Raw genomic sequence first — 19,092 nt, 5'->3', positions numbered from 1 at the left:
GTTCAAAATCCTTGAACATTGATTCCTGCAAGACAAAACCGGAAGTTGGAAGACGAGGTACAATTACCAGTTTTGTTTAATACTGTACAATAATTTCTGTGTATTACAGAAATTTGCTATTCCACGCCTGTTCTGACTTTCGGGGAGTAATTGTGGTTCAGGGGTTCCGTGGGGGTGTGATGTTCGTTGAGTCGGAGGTGTATATAATGGCTATTGTCCTGTAGGTCAAGCTGAGACTTCATCATCTTCTTTACCATAATCACAACTCTAATTTCGGAACTCTTAAGAAGAGGTTTGATGTGATGACAAACAAGCTAAACAAAAAGAAACCATGAAGATGATTCTGTTGCCTTCTACTGTCTCTGAAGAGTAGTTATAAACGAAGTGATTGCAAATCTTAAAGTATGTGGTGTACTTTGCGCCCTGCACCGCTGTAAGGGTCGTTTTTCCGCACGTCTCGTCGTATCGATGGTTTTCTATGATGATAGTGCAGTTTCACTTACAGTGTTACTTCTGCTCCAATTGCAGAACTAGGATTTCACGGGAGTTGGGTGATGTAGACTACACTTAATGGCATCCTCTGTTGCATTCTCTAGTGCATTCGTTGGTGATCTTCATAAGTTTGATCACTAAATCGCCCTTTTCGATTTTATGCTGCTCCCACTTCATCTACTTTGATGAGCAATCAACAGAAGCTGAAGCAGTTCTCCTTCTTAGCACTATTCTAGGATTAGCAATGACCTCTTGCGATTTTTTTCGGGGAGGGTCAAGAAGGTTAAGGGAGGTTATTTTTGATGTTGATGTTTGATGTTTTTGATGTTCCCTTCTGAATTATCCTCTTTGATTGCTGCTTGCTCAAAACTTTGGTGGATTTTCCCATGAAACTTCTTGTCCTGTCATTGGTGTTCGATTTATAAGTATGAACTTATGTATACTCCTCTAAACAACCTCTAGGAAATGCTGCAAACTCCCAGGAGAAAATGTTCTCCTGGGAGTTTGCAGCATTTCCTAGAGGTAAGGTCACGATAGGTAAGGTCTCCATGGTTACCTCTTTATTCCATGAACTTTGTTTTGTTTATCAACACATAGTACTGCGAACTATGGATCTTGCCATCACCACAGTATCCATGAGGGATCCGGCGCGACCTTTGTACAATGATCTAGGGGCTGGTGACTACACTGTGGCCAATCTGTTATTGTTGTCCGTTCGCCCCAGATACACACGTGGGTTAGCGGTGGCTGCGTGTGGTGCCCGTCGTATCGCCAACTCGTTACTTTTCTCCATTCATGTATCAGTATTTCCTACTTTACTTTTTGATCCATTGTAACCCTTAAATACCAATATTAGGATTGAAGAAAAAGTCTTAAGTGATCCGTGAATGTGGTCAGTCTCGTTGAGTGTATTTATGTCTTCTTTGCTGCTGTGATGCTAAGGTTATCAGAACTTCCTTAGTTGTCCGTTACTTTTGGAGCCACATTCGTCAGCGTCTTATCAAGAAACATCGCCAGGGGTTATGTTCTTTCTGTTAAATCCTGTTCAAATTATTAATTGCAGGTCATGCAAAAGCCTATCTCCATCCTCCCTCGTCACCTACGTCCAGCAATTCGTCTACTCAGTACGACACCTTCAATGAAGGCAGAATTAGAGGTTCAAGAGGCATCTTCGCACGTATACCATGTGAAGTTAAATCGTCCAGATCGACGTAATGCATTCACTCTGAATCTGTGGAAGTCAGTTCTCCTGCAATATTCTTTTATTGACTTCCTGTAGTCGCATTTTTTATTTGCATATCCTGCTAGAATGTAGCCGATTCGTTACAAAACATTTTGCTCGCATATCAAGTGCTGTTGTGTTGTTTTGCTGGTTGTTAGGTTGTGAACGCGCGTTATTAAATGACCAAAATAGGACTTGATACCATTTCACGACATCACGCTAATTTTTTGGGCCTTGAGCTCTACATCATCCTTCATTCGCCAGCATCGCTGAATATAGTGTCTTTTTACGCCTTACCTGCGATATAACACTGGATCTGTTTGGCGACGAGCGGGAGATTCTGAAATGATCAATCAAGCGAGACACAACGATATAGACAGAAATCGTCCTACATGCATAGAATGATTCTAAAAGTGTTGATTGGGGCGAGTTTTCTGCCGATATTTCCATGTCCTATGTTTCCATGGGTTTTTCCATGTCTCCGATACTCAGAAAGTGGGAAATTTATCAACTTTACCAAATGGTACCTTTTGCTCTCAAAGCAGTGCAGCAAGATCACCATGATCAAAGTTCAAGTAGTTCGCCTGGAGTAATTCACGGAAAGCCCCTTTATTAACCCTCGGGCGTCACCTTGCTAACCGTGGATGATTCCCAGCTGTAGTAGGGTTAAAATGACTTGAACCTTTTTGCAGTAGCGCAAGCGGCTGCGCATTCTCCATGGAGATCTCACCTCGATTCCAACCGCTTTCTCCACCTCTCCGCTTCGAGCGCAGCCGCTTACGTAACTGCACCGTGCTTTGGGTCGTTTTGACCCTACTGTTCGGTTCGGTGCATGGTTGTGGTAGCAGTACAAGACACGATGGTCCTATCAAATTCAAGAGTTCCTGGTCTTTGAAATCCCTGAAGAAACTAAGAAGAAAGGTTTTCCGATTTACTCAGAAACTTGAGGCACACGTGTGCCGCGCAAAAAAGTGCCTTTGTCAGGCAAAGTGAGCGCATATGTATGCCACTTCGAAGACTGTCTTAGAAGTGTCTTTGTCATCAGTTGCGCTTATAGTAAAATACTCTAATCCAATTGAATTTGGGTGACAAGTGCAAGTTGCATTTTGAACCAACTCGAAATATAGTTGGGTCAAAACGACATGAAGCACGGACCGTTACGTAAGTGACCGCGCTCGGAAGCGGTGCGGTCGAGACAGCGGTTGGAATCGAGGTGGGACCATGGCGAACTGTAGAGGTGAGTGGCGGCAGTGAGGGTCCTTACGCGATCCCAACCGTTACGCTCCACCGCTCCGCTTCGAGCGCAGCCGCTTGCGCAAATGTCCGTGCTTCATGTCGTATTGACCCGACTATGCAGTGGTACTGGGGCATGACCGTGCTACGCATAGCGCAGCAAGGTCATTTTAAATACCCCTCCTGACAATGTTGTCCCCTCAGATATCCCCATCAGTGACATTGAAAACTAGCTAAAATGAGATAGATTAGTAAAGAACTAATAAGGTAGTTTGGAAGAAAAATCACTTAAATGATATGCTTCAGAGAATTGAGGACGACCTTCGACAAGCTAGCCGAAGAACCAAAGTGCCGCGCGATTGTCATCTCCGGCAACGGGAAGTCATTTTGTTCTGGGATTGACTTGCAGCAGGGCATGGGTGTATGTGCTTGTTTTTTTCAGAGCGAAAATTTTAATTTCGAAGAAATTTACATTAAAGGAGCTGATTGGAATGTTGATGAATGACGACGCCGATGTGGGAAGAAAGGCCAGATCACTACGCAGACTCATTACGACGTGTCAGGATAGCTACACTGCAATTGAAGTGAATATTCTCGTTTAATGCTTAAATTCTTTTGATCTTCTTTGCTCCATATGCTGTTAGTTCATAATTTTGGAGTGGTGTGGCTCAGTCGGTATGATGTTCCGATGTGGCTGCAGCATGTTCGATCGGAGGTCCGATTCCGCTGTAGTGCCAACCAAGATTTTCACCCCTATGGGTTCGATAAATTGGTGCCCGATTTCCCTGGGAGGATAAAAACACTAACTTGATACATCGGCTAGCCTCCGCAAGTAATTGTAGGGGCTAGCTATGCATTCGTAAATCTGAAACGGCTCTAACTTGAAGTGAACGATCCAAACGGATTGATTAACGCCAGATGTCATCCACAAGCGGCGGACGGCCGTGGATAATTAACACCCTTAAATTTGGTGTGGTGAACCAAGTATCTGTGTTTCGACACGGCTATAGGCGCAGCCGCTTAGTCACTTGAGTGAGCGACTGAGTAGGAAGTGACTCGATGGGTTAAGGGGCTACGGTCGGAGCGGGACCATGGCCTGCTGCAATCAAACTACAGAGATATTTAAGGTCTCACTTTGATAAGAGCCGCTAGCTCCACACGTCACTTGAGCGCACCCACTTCCGCAATTGCATCGGGATTCAGGTTGTTTTGATCCAGCTATGCATCATGGATAAACTATGGAATTGCCATTAATTTTTCTCATTATTTTCGTTTTTCTTTTTCTTCCCAAGTCGTTCTCACCACTTAATCGTATTTAGGCGTGCCCAAAGCCAGTCATAGCCGCAATTCATTCACACTGCATTGGTGCAGGTATAAATCTGATCACTGCTTGTGATGTCCGCTATGCCAGCAGTGATGCCGTGTTTAGTATCAAAGTATGTTCCTCACTCCCACTCACGGTTTTTTTTTTACCTTACCTCTTCCTAGTGTGCACTAGATTACCATTACAGTGTGTTGATGAAGCTGTTTTATTTCTTGATCGCACATTCAGGAGGTAGACATTGGTATGGCAGCAGACGTTGGGGCATTAAACCGAATTCAAAAGGTAGTTGGGAATGACAGCTGGACACGAGAAATCGCATTCACAGCAAGAGATGTCAGTGCTGATGAAGCGTTAAACTTCGGTAAGCGTTCTTGTTTGTCTTCATGGTAGTTGTTGCGCAGTTTCCTTGTTTACAAATGTCATTCAGGTTTGATTTCTCGAATTTTTAACAATGCGAAGGATGTTGTGGAAGGAGCGCTATATCTTGCTAGAACTATCGCAGAGAAAAGCCCGATTGCTGTGCAAGGCACTAAGGAGGTTAAAATACTAGAAGCTATTTGTTTTGAGCGTTGAAACTAAGAATTGAAATTCAGGTTCTCAACCATGCTCGTAACCATTCTATTCAAGACTCTCTAGATTTTGTGAAAACTTGGAATATGAGTCAAATGCAATCAGCAGATCTTCGAAATAGTGCAATGGCTGCGATGAACAAACAGAAGGCAGAATACGAAAACGTCTAGAGTCTTTTTGTAGAAGCCGGTTCTTAAAATATAGTCGGGTCAATACGACATGAAACACGAGTGTAGTTGCGGTGCATTTGCGTACGCCCGAAAGCCGAAGGCACGTTGGAACCAAGTGGGGCCGTCGCAAACCGCGGGGGCCAGCAAGAATTTCACCACGCTCCACCGAAGCGCCTCGAAAGAAGCCGCGTACGCAATTGCGTACGTGTTTCATGTCGTTTTGACCCTACTATAGTTCTGCATCTACAAGTTCACTTTATGCTAGTTTTTACTTAAAACCAATCTGTGAAGGTAGTGTGAAGGTGTAGTAATTGATATGTCTTTTATTGAACTTACTTTTATTTGCTGGAGTATCTCGCTGTCGTGTTCAGCATTCCGTCGGTTTTTGCTAGCAGTTTTCGCGTTCCCTATTTTGTCCATGTTTTTGATGATATTTTATCGATGGTATTCTTTGATTTATGAGGGAACTATTCATTTCTTAGATTGCTTGGCAATACTGTTGTAGTTCTATGTTTTACTCGTAGCGCGTTACCATTAGCAGTAGTGCTACGCTACAACTGTATTCAAGCACTGTAATAGCCATGCACTTACGAAGGTGACTTTACATAATTTATAGTGCAAATAGTAGAGTCAAAACGACATGAAGCACGTACGCAACTGCGTACGGGACTTCTCTCGAGGCGCTTCCCTGGAGTGTAGCGGCTAGGAGCGTGGTAGAACCTTTGCTGGCAGCACCCATCGATGCAATTTGCCACGATCCCACCTAGGTTCTCACCGCTGCCTTCATCGCGCCCTTCCCAGCGCATACGCAAATGCACCACAACTGCAACTGCACTCTTGGTTCATGTCGTTTTGGCCCGAATATATTTGTATGTAATGTAACTCACATCTGCTTTTCTTGCTCCAAATAACATGGTAATGTGCGCTTCACTCCTTCTTTTATGTATTTTCTCATGTTCACACACAGTAGCTATACGCGCATTGATGCACTGTGTAGCTGCAGATGTTCTTCCATCGCACGTACCTTACGCTCGCGTACAGTACTCGTCTGCTTTTGCTATTTTGCGCCTATAATGTCGGTTGCGCTAGATTAAGTTCACTGTACGCTGTTGCATATTCCTCGCTTCCGCGTTATTTCTTCGTACTCTCAATGTAATCCTTGTGACTATTTCTTCAACGCAAAATTTTTGCTGCTGCCCCATATCTCTTCGTCACGTATGCGCCGCGTTTTCGTTTTGACCCTCTGCGCCCTCTCGTCGTAAGTTCCCAACCTCTTTTTTACTTCGGCCTTCATTCACATTCACACATTTGTATTAATTAAAAACAGATTGTGCTTATGAGGTTCCATAAGATGTTCCGCTGTCTGCACGATCGATGGGAGGTTTGAATCCGCCTTAGTGCTCACCAAGCCTTTGATCCCTCCGGGGTCGATAAACTGGTACCAGACTTGTGTGGGGGGATAAAAACACTGACTTGACACATCAACCAGACACTGCAAGTCATTGTTTAGGCTAGTTACACGTTCGTAAACCCCAAACGATTCGGAACTGAAGTGAACGTGGTGGCGCATCCCAAGCGGATTGATTAACACCAGACACTTTATCCTTTATCCCTTATGTGCTGTTGACGCTACGCGATTGCTTGATCACTCATATGTCAGCTGTGACCATTACCATTCATTGTGATGTATAATTGAGTGTCCTTTTTTGTGTTATGCACTTCCGCAACACTGTCCTATCCTTGTCCTTTATCGTCGACTAGATTAACAGTTCCTTCAATTGGTCTCACCTATTGTTTACATACATCTTATAGATTATAGATGAGCCACAATGATTTCGGGTTTGATTCGAATTCGAAATGTGTGGATAATACTTATTATGTGTTTGACAGATGTTCTTTCATAGATTTTTCTTTATTTTTCGTAGTGAACGCTGTTAGAAATAGAATATTGCCAGCTTTCATTGACAAGCAATTCCGTTTGTTTTTTTAGAGTTTCGTATGAACAATCGCCTTTATTCTGACAAACTGAGATTGAACCAATGTTCTGATGGTTTTCTTTCTTTTGTAATAGCGCGTCATCGTATCGTGCCAAATGAAACATGTAATCGATAAATGTAAATTGAATTTCCTTTAGTGAGTTTTGGTTGTAACCGATCTATCTATTCGGTTCAGTCCTTAACCATCATTTTATTGATGCAATGCATGATGGCAGCAACATTTAGAGTTGGTGCTGACTACCCAGCTGAGCAATGTTTAACACCGGGTCAGTTTGCTTTAAGTACTAGTATTCTGAATTTCTTATATCTCAGTATCTTGCAAGCTGTTCTTTCTTCCTCTTCCGTTGATAAGAAAACAAAACTAGTACCCACCATTTATGATCGTCTTGCCATTGAAGATTTAGCAGATGTATTTTTTGCTAGTTGCAAGCACTAAATAATAGCTGTTGATTTGTTGGGGTCTTATCAGTTCACAACACGCGAGCAGGGGTACAGTGTAGGCAAAGTTTGCCGTTTTATCGTTTCTGTGGCGGTTTTATCACGATTCATTGGACAGTAGTGTGCACCGTTCTCGACGTTTGCTTTCTCTCAGCTATGAACGACAAACCACCCACTGGACGAGGGTACCGTAAAGCACTTTTTTTATTATACCTCGTAAAGATTGTTTAGGTGTAGGTTTCAAACGTCTATAAAAAGATCTTTATTGTTCAACCATGTTTTATTTTCAGGAAGTTCTTTGGCCGCACTGTAGTGATCACTGGTGCTTCACGAGGCATTGGTAAAGAAATTGCGCTGAAACTTGCCAAGGTATGTAGTTAGTTTAGTTCTGTTGCTTTCAAACATAACATTCCTCGCTAAATCAAAAACACCACTCAGGAAAACAAAAATTCACACGAATATCATTATTCCGAGCTTTTGTTTCAATCATCGAGTCAAGCAGTGTAAAGTGGTGTATGTTTGTATAAGTACATGTAATTTAGGATGGTGCCAACATTGTTGTTGCTGCAAAAACTACAACAGCCCACCCAAAACTACCGGGGACGATCTATACTGCGGCTGAAGAGATTGAAAAAGTGGGTTTTTTTCATCTAGTATCACCGTCTTACCATTTCTTCAGGGTTTTTTTTTTCAAAACATTTGTCCGTACGGCTTTTTCTTCCTTCCTACTACAGCACTTTGAGGGATATCCTGAATTTCGATATTTAGAGTTTTCGCATGCTTGTCGAATGCTCCATTTCTTACTCTCATTCCGTATATTTCCTGAAAAATTTTATTTTGTTTTTGCGGCAAGTAGTTTTTATTTCTATTTTTTTTGGGGGGGGAAGCTGTTTTTTAGCCTTAACTCATCTATTCTAACTTTTTTCTAAGGGTATTATTGATAATTGAGAACGTAAATGCGCTAATGAAACCATGAATAAATAATGGTAATCGTAAAGTAGATAAACAAGATACGCGCTTAGTCTTCTAATACGCTCTGTTTGATACCAGCGAATTATGTTATCGACTTTTTTTGAAAATTAGCTAAGAAAAATGCAACGGCAGACTTTGTCCACAGCTGAAATGGTTGGGCGAGCTCTAATGGACGGTTCCGTCCTGCTATAGCTTGTCAAAAGATACGGAGCAATTTATATCTGAGTGCGGGGGTTTGTGAGTTCTTCCTCTACTCTTCGTTGAACTTTTGATCTTATGTGCAGATAATCCAGTCCCTAGAGCATGGGTTAAATAGAGTCGTCGCCGAAGCTACTTTTTTTGATTTTAGAGAATTTTTATATTTATTTTACGCATTAGGGTCATCCTTTACAATCGCTTTAGTGTTGGAAATGCTATCGAATCATATGTTCACATATAATTTGCTATGCCAGTTGTTTCCATTATTTTCGAAACAGAATTCTAGGATCTAAACAATTTAGTGGACGAGATTATTGGCCAATACGACGACTTTTGTCTCTTAATGATAGCTTCTAACTGTTTCAGCTATAGGTACTTTTACTTTTACTTTTTTAGGCCGGTGGCAAAGCTCTCCCTTGTGTTGTTGACGTCAGGGATGAGGAATCCGTTAGATCAGCAGTAGAGTCAGCCGTAAAGAAATTTGGAGGTATAGACATACTCATCAACAATGCGTCAGCAATCAGCCTCACGAACACTGAAGACACACCGATGAAACGATATGACCTTATGCATTCAATTAATACGAGAGGAACTTTCCTCATGTACGCCTTTACTTAGTCCTTAAAAATACAGGAGACTATAATCTATTCTCGTGTCACCAATTTAGGTCGAAGATGTGCCTTCCGTATTTGAAACAAGGCAAGAACGCACATATTCTTAATATCTCACCGCCTCTACTTATGGAAACAAGATGGTTTTCTAACCACGTGGCGTACACTATGGCTAAGTTTGGAATGTCTATGTGTGTGCTCGGTATGCACGAAGAGTTCCGCCCATATGGAATCGCTGTAAACGCACTGTGGCCGCTAACAGGTGGGATTTTGCTTGAGAGTGTGGCAGTGATACTAAAGAAAGGATATTCCACCACACTAACTTGATATATCAACTTCAATGGATTCGTCATCTACCCTTGGATCTTATATAAAAAATGTTCTCAATGATGACCAGTTCCGCCAATTTATAAGAGATTGGTTGTCGTTGTTCCTGCGAAGGGCATACTCATCCATAGTTTTGCAGCAATATGGACGTCAGCTATGGAGATGCTCAGCGATGGAGCGGGTGCTTCGGGTTCTAGAAAGGTATACTCCTTATCTAAGGTTTATTCTTTCGGGAGTAGCAGAATCATAGTCTTGATTTTGAATTGTTATTTGTTTCTTTGTCTTCTGTCTGTTTTGACGCAAATGTACAACAAGTAGAGGTAGCCTTAAACAATTCATATCCGGAAAATGGAAATGTGACCGCAAATATAACTGTTTTTTTAAGGCAGATATCATGGCTGATGCAGCTTATGCCATGTTATCTAAGAATAGCCACGAGTACACGGGAAATTTTGCGATTGATGAAGAAGTCCTGCGAGCAGAAGGTGTCACCGATTTCACGAGATACGCAGTTGATCCAGGTAAAACAGTACCAGTTTCTATCCATTTAATCAAAACCACCGTAGCTTAATCTCAGATGCACCACTTACGGCTGATTTCTTCATTCCGAATGTTGAGAATTACCCACTAACTTTTTCTCAATCACCTGAGCGGCAAAAAAGTGTCGATAGTCTGAAGAAGGTTGGTAGAAGCAGTAACATTTGCAGAGTAATTTACGGACTGACATGTGGACATTTTCCAGGCAGCTCTTGAAGAGGATATCGGCAACGTTCTTACCAATATGAAGAAGCTAGTCTCGAAAGAGTTGGTGGACAAGATGTCAGCCGTTTACGAGTTTACATTAACTGGTAAGTATGGATGGAATTCTACGAGAAAATAGATATCTTGTAAATCTGATTCTATTCTGTAAATTCCTCCAGGAGGCCAGGAAAGAAAAATTACACTCGATCTCAAAAACGCCAGTGGATCGGTAACCGAGCATGGTGATGACAAGGCTGATGTCAAGTAGGTGTTAATTGCTAGCCCTTTCTTTCAGCCGGTTATTTTGTCAATTTTTTGTGGTATACGGGACGGTTGGAAGGATTGCAAGAAGTAAATTTCCCTGTATTGACAAAGCCTCAGCATTTATCCTGAAATCATATCCGCCACATTTTTGGGGATTCACTTGAGTATTTGAAGATATGCAGGAAAATTTGCTTTGATACATCTGATTTTTTAATTGTAAAGTATTTGTATTTTATATGCAAGGCAGGCCTGGATAGCAAAGAAACTCATTATACTGGGGCACGCAGAAACATCAAGGAAACTCAAAACTTTTATGCGAGCTATGAAGCGTTGCAAAATTCCAGCACTTTCTGGGGTCACCTTTTATGTGTGTTATCACGAGAAAGTTAACTTTCTAGGTTTGGACAGTCTTGCTTATGGTTCAGTACACAAAAAAGAAATGAAAAAAAGAAGTAGAAAAAGAAAATGCATCTAAGGACTAGAAAGATTAGTGTAAATTAGTGTGGTAAGATCACATCGATTTAATCGCCCATGATGCGACTTTTTTCAAATGTTTTTCCATGAATCAGCTGGGATGAACGGGAAAATCTTCATAGCATATATAGGACTGGTCTTTCTGAATTTTGTTGGCCTTTTCCATACTATAGTTTGTCGTTTCCCAGGTTCACCCTCGCAAATACAGACTTCGCTCCACTGTTCAGTGGAAAGATAACCCCTACAAACGCCTTCATGGCAAAAAAATTGAAGATCAAGGGCGATATGATGAAGGCGATGAAACTGGAGGGTCTTCTGAAGAAAATGAATAAGAGTAAGCTCTAGGTAGTAAATTCATTGCATAGGTTTTAATATTTAACATGTCGATTTCTTCGCACCTATTCATTTTGAAAAATTTACCTCACTGTATCTTGTAAGGATGACATTGTTGCTCGTAGTGTTTGTACAGTTAATGGCGACCTTTCCATCTACTGATACTGTATGATACTATATCGATGCCTTGTATTGCTTTTAGACGAGTTGTGGGAATCCTATGCGGATCAACTAAGTACGGTACTTGAACATTGCCAGTTTTATATTATATATGCTACCGAACTTCCAAAAAATAGCAATCACGCATCAAGTTTTGGAAAATTACATGTTTTATTTAATTATTCATCCCCATAACTGATAAAGTATTAACCGTACATTGCTTTTTCCATTTCTTACGATTTATTCTTTATAATTGCTTTCCTGTAGGGAGAACTTCTACAATCCTAAATTTGCAAGAGGCGGACGGTGGAACGCAGACGTGTTCGTTGGTAAGCATACTTGCTACGTACCAATTTTATTAGCGGATTACGCCTGGGTATATTTTAAATACTTTAAAATGGTATAATTTCGAAATTTATACATATATGCAAGCATGCAAATCTTTCTACTTACTTCACAGATAAATAGTGTTAAAGAATTAGTGTATTGAGCAGAATAGAAATGTTCCTAATTCCCTTCTCCCCTTCGCTTGATTGTTTTCGGCTATCTCCACTACAAATTGTGGATATCTCGATCGGTGTCGGTCACGCATTTGGCTAAGTAATTGAATATTCGCTCCGTTGGATGCTATTCTGTGGGACATATAATATTTTTTTCGTGGAAAACAGTGTTTATGAACAGGCATGGGCATGGCCTAACTATTTGGAACTGTTTTGAAATGAGGTTTCAAGTAAAAAGAAACTAATTCAGTCGTTGGACAAGATGAATTTGGGCAATATTGATTTTGCAAATGCATATTCTGCTGTGTTAGGTTGCAAAGAATGCCATGCGTGTTACATGTGTGGTTTAGTTTTTTTTTCTTTATTCAGCATTCTGAGGACATCGCACGCAGTAAAATTATTGGGATTACTCGACATGAAATTACTGAAAAAAGTCGATGCCTTGCGTACTTCCGGAGGGAAACTAAATTTTAATGCATGACCCACTGACGGGCCACCCTGCCGTTAAGGCCCAAAAATGCGTGACTCACGCAATCGCCAACTTTTTAATTTAACTACTTCTGCAACCATATTACTTTTCTGCAACGTCCTCATGTGAAAGTGTGAAAGTGTGAAAGTTTGGTTTCCTCTGATAGATATTCAGCTGAAAGAAGAAACTGAACTTACTTGAGATTCACAGTTGGCGAAAATGCATCTTTATGTTGACAACCTCTTTGCAAGCTGTCAGCTGACGATTCTGAGGTATTCTTGCTCCAGCTAAGATCAAAGATTCTCAACTTTTATGATTTTACGCAAATCAAATGGAAATTTGAGTTTCCCGTTTACGACTGTGGTTCATGCAGTTCGGGCCGTAAATCAGTTACTGATTGAAGGCGCTGGCAAAGTTTATGCGCACATCCGACTAGCAACGAGTTGATACAATTCAATGGCTTATTCTCTGAGAAAGAAGTTTAGTGGAAGTACCATCGAGTTTCCGAGTTGAACATTTCAACGACGCCTTTTCATAATTCTCCATCCTCTTCTCTGATCTCTCCTTTTCGTACGTACTCTTCGCGCGCCAAACTCGACGTTTCTCCTTTTTGGGCGTGTCTTTATGTGGATAAACAACTGCCGGAAATCCAGCGTTCCTTTCTCGACACGAAATTCTTGAGGTTGCTGTTTTTGGGTAACCTCAGATGGATCTCCAACTCATAAACTCATTCTCTTTTATGTTGCTGCTGGAGGAATGAGTGTTACGTAGTACTTTGTTTCCAAAATGCGTCCTAGAAAATCGAGCTGTCACCTCACAATTCTTTTATTTTCTCGGAACATTCCGGGAATAATGCGGAGTGAAACACAGTCTGTTTTGGAGAGTTGCGCTGTCACAAATGTTTGCTGGAAGCAGCACACAATAAAAAAAAGCGTTCAGACATGGCGAGAAAGGTCCGTTACTTCTGGAAAATCAGAAAGTTGGGTTTAAAAAATGAGTTTAAGTAATCAACGTTCCCTCCGAACTGGTAAAATAATAGATTGGAAGCCAAATATAAAATTTTGGCTGGTTTATGGGAAGACTCAAGAACTTTTTCGATATTCTCTTTCGCTAGGCTGTTTGGATAAGATATGTTTCGATTTGAGTCCCACCCATCCGCCTTTGCACAGGTCGGTCACACGCGGCTAGGATTCCATATAGGAGGTAGACGACTCGTCTTCCTCATCTCCTCAATTTCACCCGAAAATTTCCAGGAATTGCCCGTAACAGGAACCCTTTAAACCCTCTCCTCCAAAACATAATGTTCTAGGTCAATAATCCAGTTTGAATGAATAGTTCAATCCCGTGTACTAATTTGCGTTTGAGGGTATACGGTCCAGTTACGCATGTTCTTTTAAATATGATGACAGTAATTCCAGTTGCCGTGTCCGCACGCTTTGGTTTTCGATTAATAATTACCCTAAAATCCCACAAATAAATTCGCTTGATAAAGTAAGCGCTACCAGTATCATTATCGCTTTCAGTAAATTGTTTAGCTTTGTTGTTTTGTAATAATGTTTTGTTGTTTAAGATATGAAAAAAATTGGTTAGAAAACCATTATCAAACAAAAAAAGGCGGCGATGACAAAAAAACATACGTCCTTCCGCAAAAATAGAAGTGGACTTATCCAAGGAATTTTAGGGCCTTTGATTTTTGAACGTAAAATAGATTTGTAGCGTCGAGATATGCTCACATTATTTCGTTTAATTCAATTTAGACCGGTAATTATATTGGATCTGTTGTAAATAAAATTAGTTGACGAAGGCGTCAGTGATCGACGCGACTTCTACTCAACACCTAAGTAGAGGACTAAAAACAAAGCTATGACTCAAATGTCCCAAGGAGGGCGGATGCCACAGAATTGAAATATCATTATTGATTAATAGTAATTGAAAGCGGAATAGGCAGCATTTTGGAAATATTCCTATTCTCTACTATCCGTGCATTCTCTCTTTGTTTGCGATCCTTATTTACATTCGCGTCATCTTTGTTTTTTTTTTCGATACGCTGGCTAAGTGTTTAGGGCTGCGAGTTAATTTCGAAAAAAAGGTGAACGAATTTTGCTAAAAAGGATGGCCTGGGCTGACTAATCAATAGTTCTCATTGTATTTGGACAATCATTTATTGCAGAAAAAAAAAAAACAAAACCTTATGAATATTTGAGAAACGATTAAGACAGGTACCATACGATGAACCGCTATATTCTTTTTAGAGCGTATCTGCATTTTGGAAGACGGTTTTTCATTTACAAGTGCTGCATTCAAATGAATTCATTTATCTATTTATTTATTTGATTGTTTCATTTATTTATTCAACCGGTCTTTTCGAATTATCTGAGTTTATTGTGCCGCGGTTCACTGCACTGTCATTTCTGTGTTAGCAGCATATAATTTGGTTCCCGTACAAGAAAGTTTTGTACGAAGGAGGAGCTAAGTAGTTGATTGGTTTTTTCCACATTTGTTGCGATTTATTATTTACTAAACACATCTCATCCGAGTAGAAGCAGTGGGAGGAGTTATTTCCAAAGCAATATATCAAAGAACGCTTATACTAATCCTTTTGGCTTCAACGTCTAAGATGTTTCTCGCTGACATTTTTGTGACAGTTGCTCGAATGTGTTTCCTTCCGACTGCTTCTTGTCACTTGAATGCGATTTCCGGGTGTGATCCGAGAGCGGGGTGCTGAGCAATTGTTTTACTCTAACAAGGGAATACGTAGAGAAGTACTATCTTTCTCAACGACTGTGTGCGTTTGGTCAAGCGCCACAATTTCTCTACTTTTTGTAATTACCTAACTTTATTGTGTTATGTTCCGTGTCGAGTTGTAATTTATGTCACTTGTCCAAAGATCGCAGTTCCGTCAGGCGCTAGATTTCTCTGGAAGACATTTCGCCTCAGTGAATTTGTTCTTTAATGCGTAAGCTCCCAAAGAACTGCTTGGATTATTTGTTTCCCCAAAGCTTTTTGTTCATCAAAAAGAATTGCATGCTTACCGACTGCAAAGGATCTATTCAGTTTTTTTTTTTTGATGCTGTGTCTAGGAATTTGAACGCCATTCCTCCTTTTCCGCGTATACTGCTGTATTTTACTATAAAATGAACCTTTAAGAAAAAATTTTTCTCATAAATATACAAAGGAAAGTTATACAAGGAATTTTAAAGGCTATTTCGCTTTTTTTCTGTAAATTTCAAGCATTTTTTTGCAAGGGTTTATTTTTTAAATTCTTTTCAGGGACTCTTTGGAATCTTTTTTTTTTGCTTGTCGTCCCTCCTTTGCCTGAACATCGTTAGTGAGTTACAGTTCATATATTGTTTCATCGAAAACACATGTAAAATGCAAAAAATATGTGAGCAGACAATTCCTTCTTGAGATTTTTCGCATTTGTGCTCAACGGAATGGCTATTTCATAGCCGGCAAGAGCTTCAGCCGTTTGTCGTCACATCGTTTATTCTATAATTTCTTCTCTTGAAATAGAATTTCCTATGTCTACCTTATAGGGTAAAGTGCACGGCGTTGACGCAATGCCTATAGGGACGCGTTCGACCTTGAATCAGACTCTCTTGAGGCTCGGAAACGCGTTTTCAACCTCATCATGACTTGCGGGGCGAGCCGACGTGTCTGCTCCTTGTTTTCACACTCCCAGACGAGACTGGTACTAATTTATCGACCCCGAAGAAATGAAAAGCCCGGTTCGCACTACTGACTACTTTAACCTAATTTTTTTTTTTCGGAAGACACCCTTTTACACCCTTCTCGTTCGTTATTTATTTGCCTTTTTCACTGTTTTTCGGAGAAATTGCGCTAAAAGTGCAGTCTTTTCTATTTATTTTCTATGGTGGAACTGCTTCTTTCTCCCTTAGGATGATAAATGTTTGTTGAATCGTTCTCAGATATCTTACAACGCTGAGTTGATTCTAGAGATACTTCCTTTTCTTTCAAGATTTTAGAGTATTTTTTTTTGCTTTTTTGCCAGAAAGATTTCTCTTGCCAGCTAATCATACAGGCTTTAAACATTCACGCACTCCATTGTTGTTATTTGTTCGGGTGTAGAGCAGTCGGTAAGAGGTCCGCTGTGGCGGCATGGTCGATGGTTCGAAACCGTACAAGTGTCAACCAAGCCTTTCATCCCTCCGTGGTCGATAAATTGGTACCATACCTGTCAGGGAGGATAAACACACTGTCTTGACACATCGGCTAACCCTCAGAAGTCACTGTTTGGGCCAATATGCATTCCAAAAATCCCAACGATTACGAATTCCAGTAAAACGCGTTGGCGCATCCCAAAGGGGTTGAGACGCCAGAGACTTCTTGTTGTTATTATTATTATTACTTTTAAGCACATATATTTTCTCCTATGGATTTTTTGTTTTGTTTTTAACCTTGTTTGTTGATCTCCTTGAGATACTAAATTAGTTCGTGTTTCCTCTGATCATTGTTATTATTAGTATATGAATGTCTAGTTCATCTTTCTTTTCCGTATATCACTCATTTTCATGAAGAATAATACAGAAATAATTTAATATAATAATTAAGTATGTTACTGTAGGTCTAGGAAATGTACATATATCTCGAAAGGATGCTCTTGGCTCAGTTATACAATATTTAACCCTACAATTCAACGAAATTTCTAAGTTCGGTTGCATCCATCTCCAGATTTTCAAATTTTGACGCAACAACAATGAGACCTCCCTCAGTTGAAGTAAACGACGCTAACAATTCCAGATTTTTTATTCAATGTGTGTTCATCAAGTAAGTTCCACGCTAAGAATCAAACAAGGTCGATGATCAACAGTTCTCGTTGATCTCCTCTTTCCGCCTGTCAGTTGAGTCAATGAGGATGTTTTATGAATTCCAGGCTTATTCGATTGTACTAGATTGTGTGAGCCATTTTTTTTTACTACGATTGTGGACCCTACGTTGAATCGAAGGCTGAGGTTATATTTTTTCGGATGATTCTGTAACTCTACTTACGAATTTTTTCGGCTGAATACATACTTTGACGTTTCTTTTTCCAAAGAGAAATTCGATCATTCTGTACTTTATAGAACAACTGAATCAATGTTAGCTGGATAATTTATTATTTATTGTTATTATTTATTTAATATTCGTGTCATATACCAAAAAGTTTACTTTAAAACTCTATTCTATGAACGGCCACTTAATCGCTTTCAAATGGAAGCGTAACAAAGCCGTTCTTTACTGTTAAATAACACAAATAGGTGAAATTCATCAAATAAATGGCGACACACATTTTCTTCACTGCATTAGTTTAATTTGTACGCATTCAGAACGCATACTCAAATTTCTAACTGCGTTTAGTACAAACATCAAGTAAAAATATCCCACATAGTGTTTTCTACTTTCTAACTCCATATCTAATCACTTTTTTATACTGAAATCCTTAAAAAGCGTTTTCTACGCAAATGACTTTTTGTTTAATTCATCTTGATGGATGCACTTTGGAGGAATAAGCCCTTTTGAGGGAAGATATCATGTGACATCTGTCTTCCGCTTCTTCCTCTTCTTCTGAACATCAAGTGAAAGTTACTCTTCATGAAGCTATTGAGATAGACTTTTCTATGCATCCACGATAGGTGGAATTCCAGAATTCTCATTGCTTGCCCTATTCGGGAAAGCTCCATAACTCCCTGACGAATGGGTGGTGTTCAGTTTGGCTTCTGAGGATGAGGGGTTTCTTTATGGTTTTTCGTTTAAGTTATTTTTTGCTTTTTACGAGCAAGAGATAATTCTTCTAGACATTTCCAAGGTTCGCTTCCGTATTGCGAGAATACGGACTTGGAACAGTTGAGGACATATTAAAGAGAACCATTTCTTAGTTATATAGGGGTTTTCAAGGTACAAATTACAAACACAAATTTTGGCAGTTCTTTTTTTTTCATTTTCCTAGCTTGATTTTTTTTTCAACGTTTCACTTCTTGGACTCGTACTTTGTTTTCTTGTGTCTTTATAGTCATATTCTTCTGTAGTATCTATACTCTGCTCCATTCTTTTATCCAACCGATTTTCTGTTCTAATTGGCTTTATTTGCGGCTGTTTTACAGGTGCTCATCATGAATGTGGTTATACGAATAGAGTAAAATGAATAGAAACTGAGGATAATACATTTGTTAGGGCATAAATGCTTGTTTTATCGGCAATGTTAATGTTGTGGACTATTTATTTATTTATTTATTTATTTATTTATTCACATACACCAATGGTGCACAAGAAAAGAAAGATAAGAAAATGTAACACACTTTGTCTGATTCAGAGAATCTTACGAACAAAAAAAAACTACAAACCTTACTAAAACCGGAACCCAATTTATCATCAGAGAAGACTGGCGCTGTCTTTTTTTTTTGCGGCGGATTACAAGTCCATTATGTCAAACATAGACTATACGTAGAGTAGGGCTTTGTTTACACTTCTTTTCCGTACAAACAACCACAAATTCTCAAAAATTTCTCAAGAATTTCGTTATATATGCTATCCTAATGTTAGATAATAATAAATAATAATAGAGGTGATAAAGTGTCTACAATGGGATAGTAATATTATA

General features: G+C 39.8%; 3 protein-coding genes across 4 annotated transcripts; all 3 read left to right on the top strand.

Annotated features, from left to right (window-relative positions):
- Positions 1-1,558: 1,558 nt before the first annotated feature.
- RB195_016541 (uncharacterized protein) lies at positions 1,559-5,011 on the top strand (the record flags this gene model as incomplete). The annotated part of the gene is made up of 7 exons (XM_013437254.2): positions 1,559-1,731; positions 3,254-3,368; positions 3,427-3,531; positions 4,267-4,383; positions 4,500-4,632; positions 4,699-4,808; positions 4,865-5,011. The coding sequence occupies 7 exons, from the start codon at positions 1,559-1,561 to the stop codon at positions 5,009-5,011; spliced, it is 900 nt and encodes a 299-aa protein (XP_013292708.2).
- Positions 5,012-7,204: 2,193 nt separating this feature from the next.
- RB195_016540 (uncharacterized protein) lies at positions 7,205-7,444 on the top strand (the record flags this gene model as incomplete). Its single annotated transcript, XM_064183119.1, has 1 exon — positions 7,205-7,444. The coding sequence occupies one exon, from the start codon at positions 7,205-7,207 to the stop codon at positions 7,442-7,444; it is 240 nt and encodes a 79-aa protein (XP_064039000.1).
- On the top strand, positions 7,261-11,378 carry RB195_016539 (uncharacterized protein; the record flags this gene model as incomplete). Of its 2 annotated transcripts, none has more annotated exons than XM_064183118.1 (11): positions 7,261-7,274; positions 7,737-7,815; positions 7,989-8,081; positions 9,013-9,218; positions 9,284-9,489; positions 9,694-9,755; positions 9,940-10,075; positions 10,132-10,235; positions 10,297-10,402; positions 10,475-10,559; positions 11,222-11,378. In XM_064183118.1, 11 exons carry the CDS (start codon positions 7,261-7,263, stop codon positions 11,376-11,378), a joined length of 1,248 nt encoding a protein of 415 aa, XP_064038998.1. The 2 variants fall into 2 exon arrangements, with proteins under 2 accessions (XP_064038998.1, XP_064038999.1); XM_064183117.1 differs by lacking the exon at positions 7,261-7,274 and adding an exon at positions 7,603-7,631.
- Positions 11,379-19,092: the final 7,714 nt, after the last annotated feature.

Source organism: Necator americanus, chromosome II (assembly GCF_031761385.1).
Source record: "Necator americanus strain Aroian chromosome II, whole genome shotgun sequence".
Lineage (NCBI taxonomy): Eukaryota > Metazoa > Nematoda > Chromadorea > Rhabditida > Ancylostomatidae > Necator > Necator americanus.
This window is presented reverse-complemented; position numbering and strand designations above follow the sequence as displayed.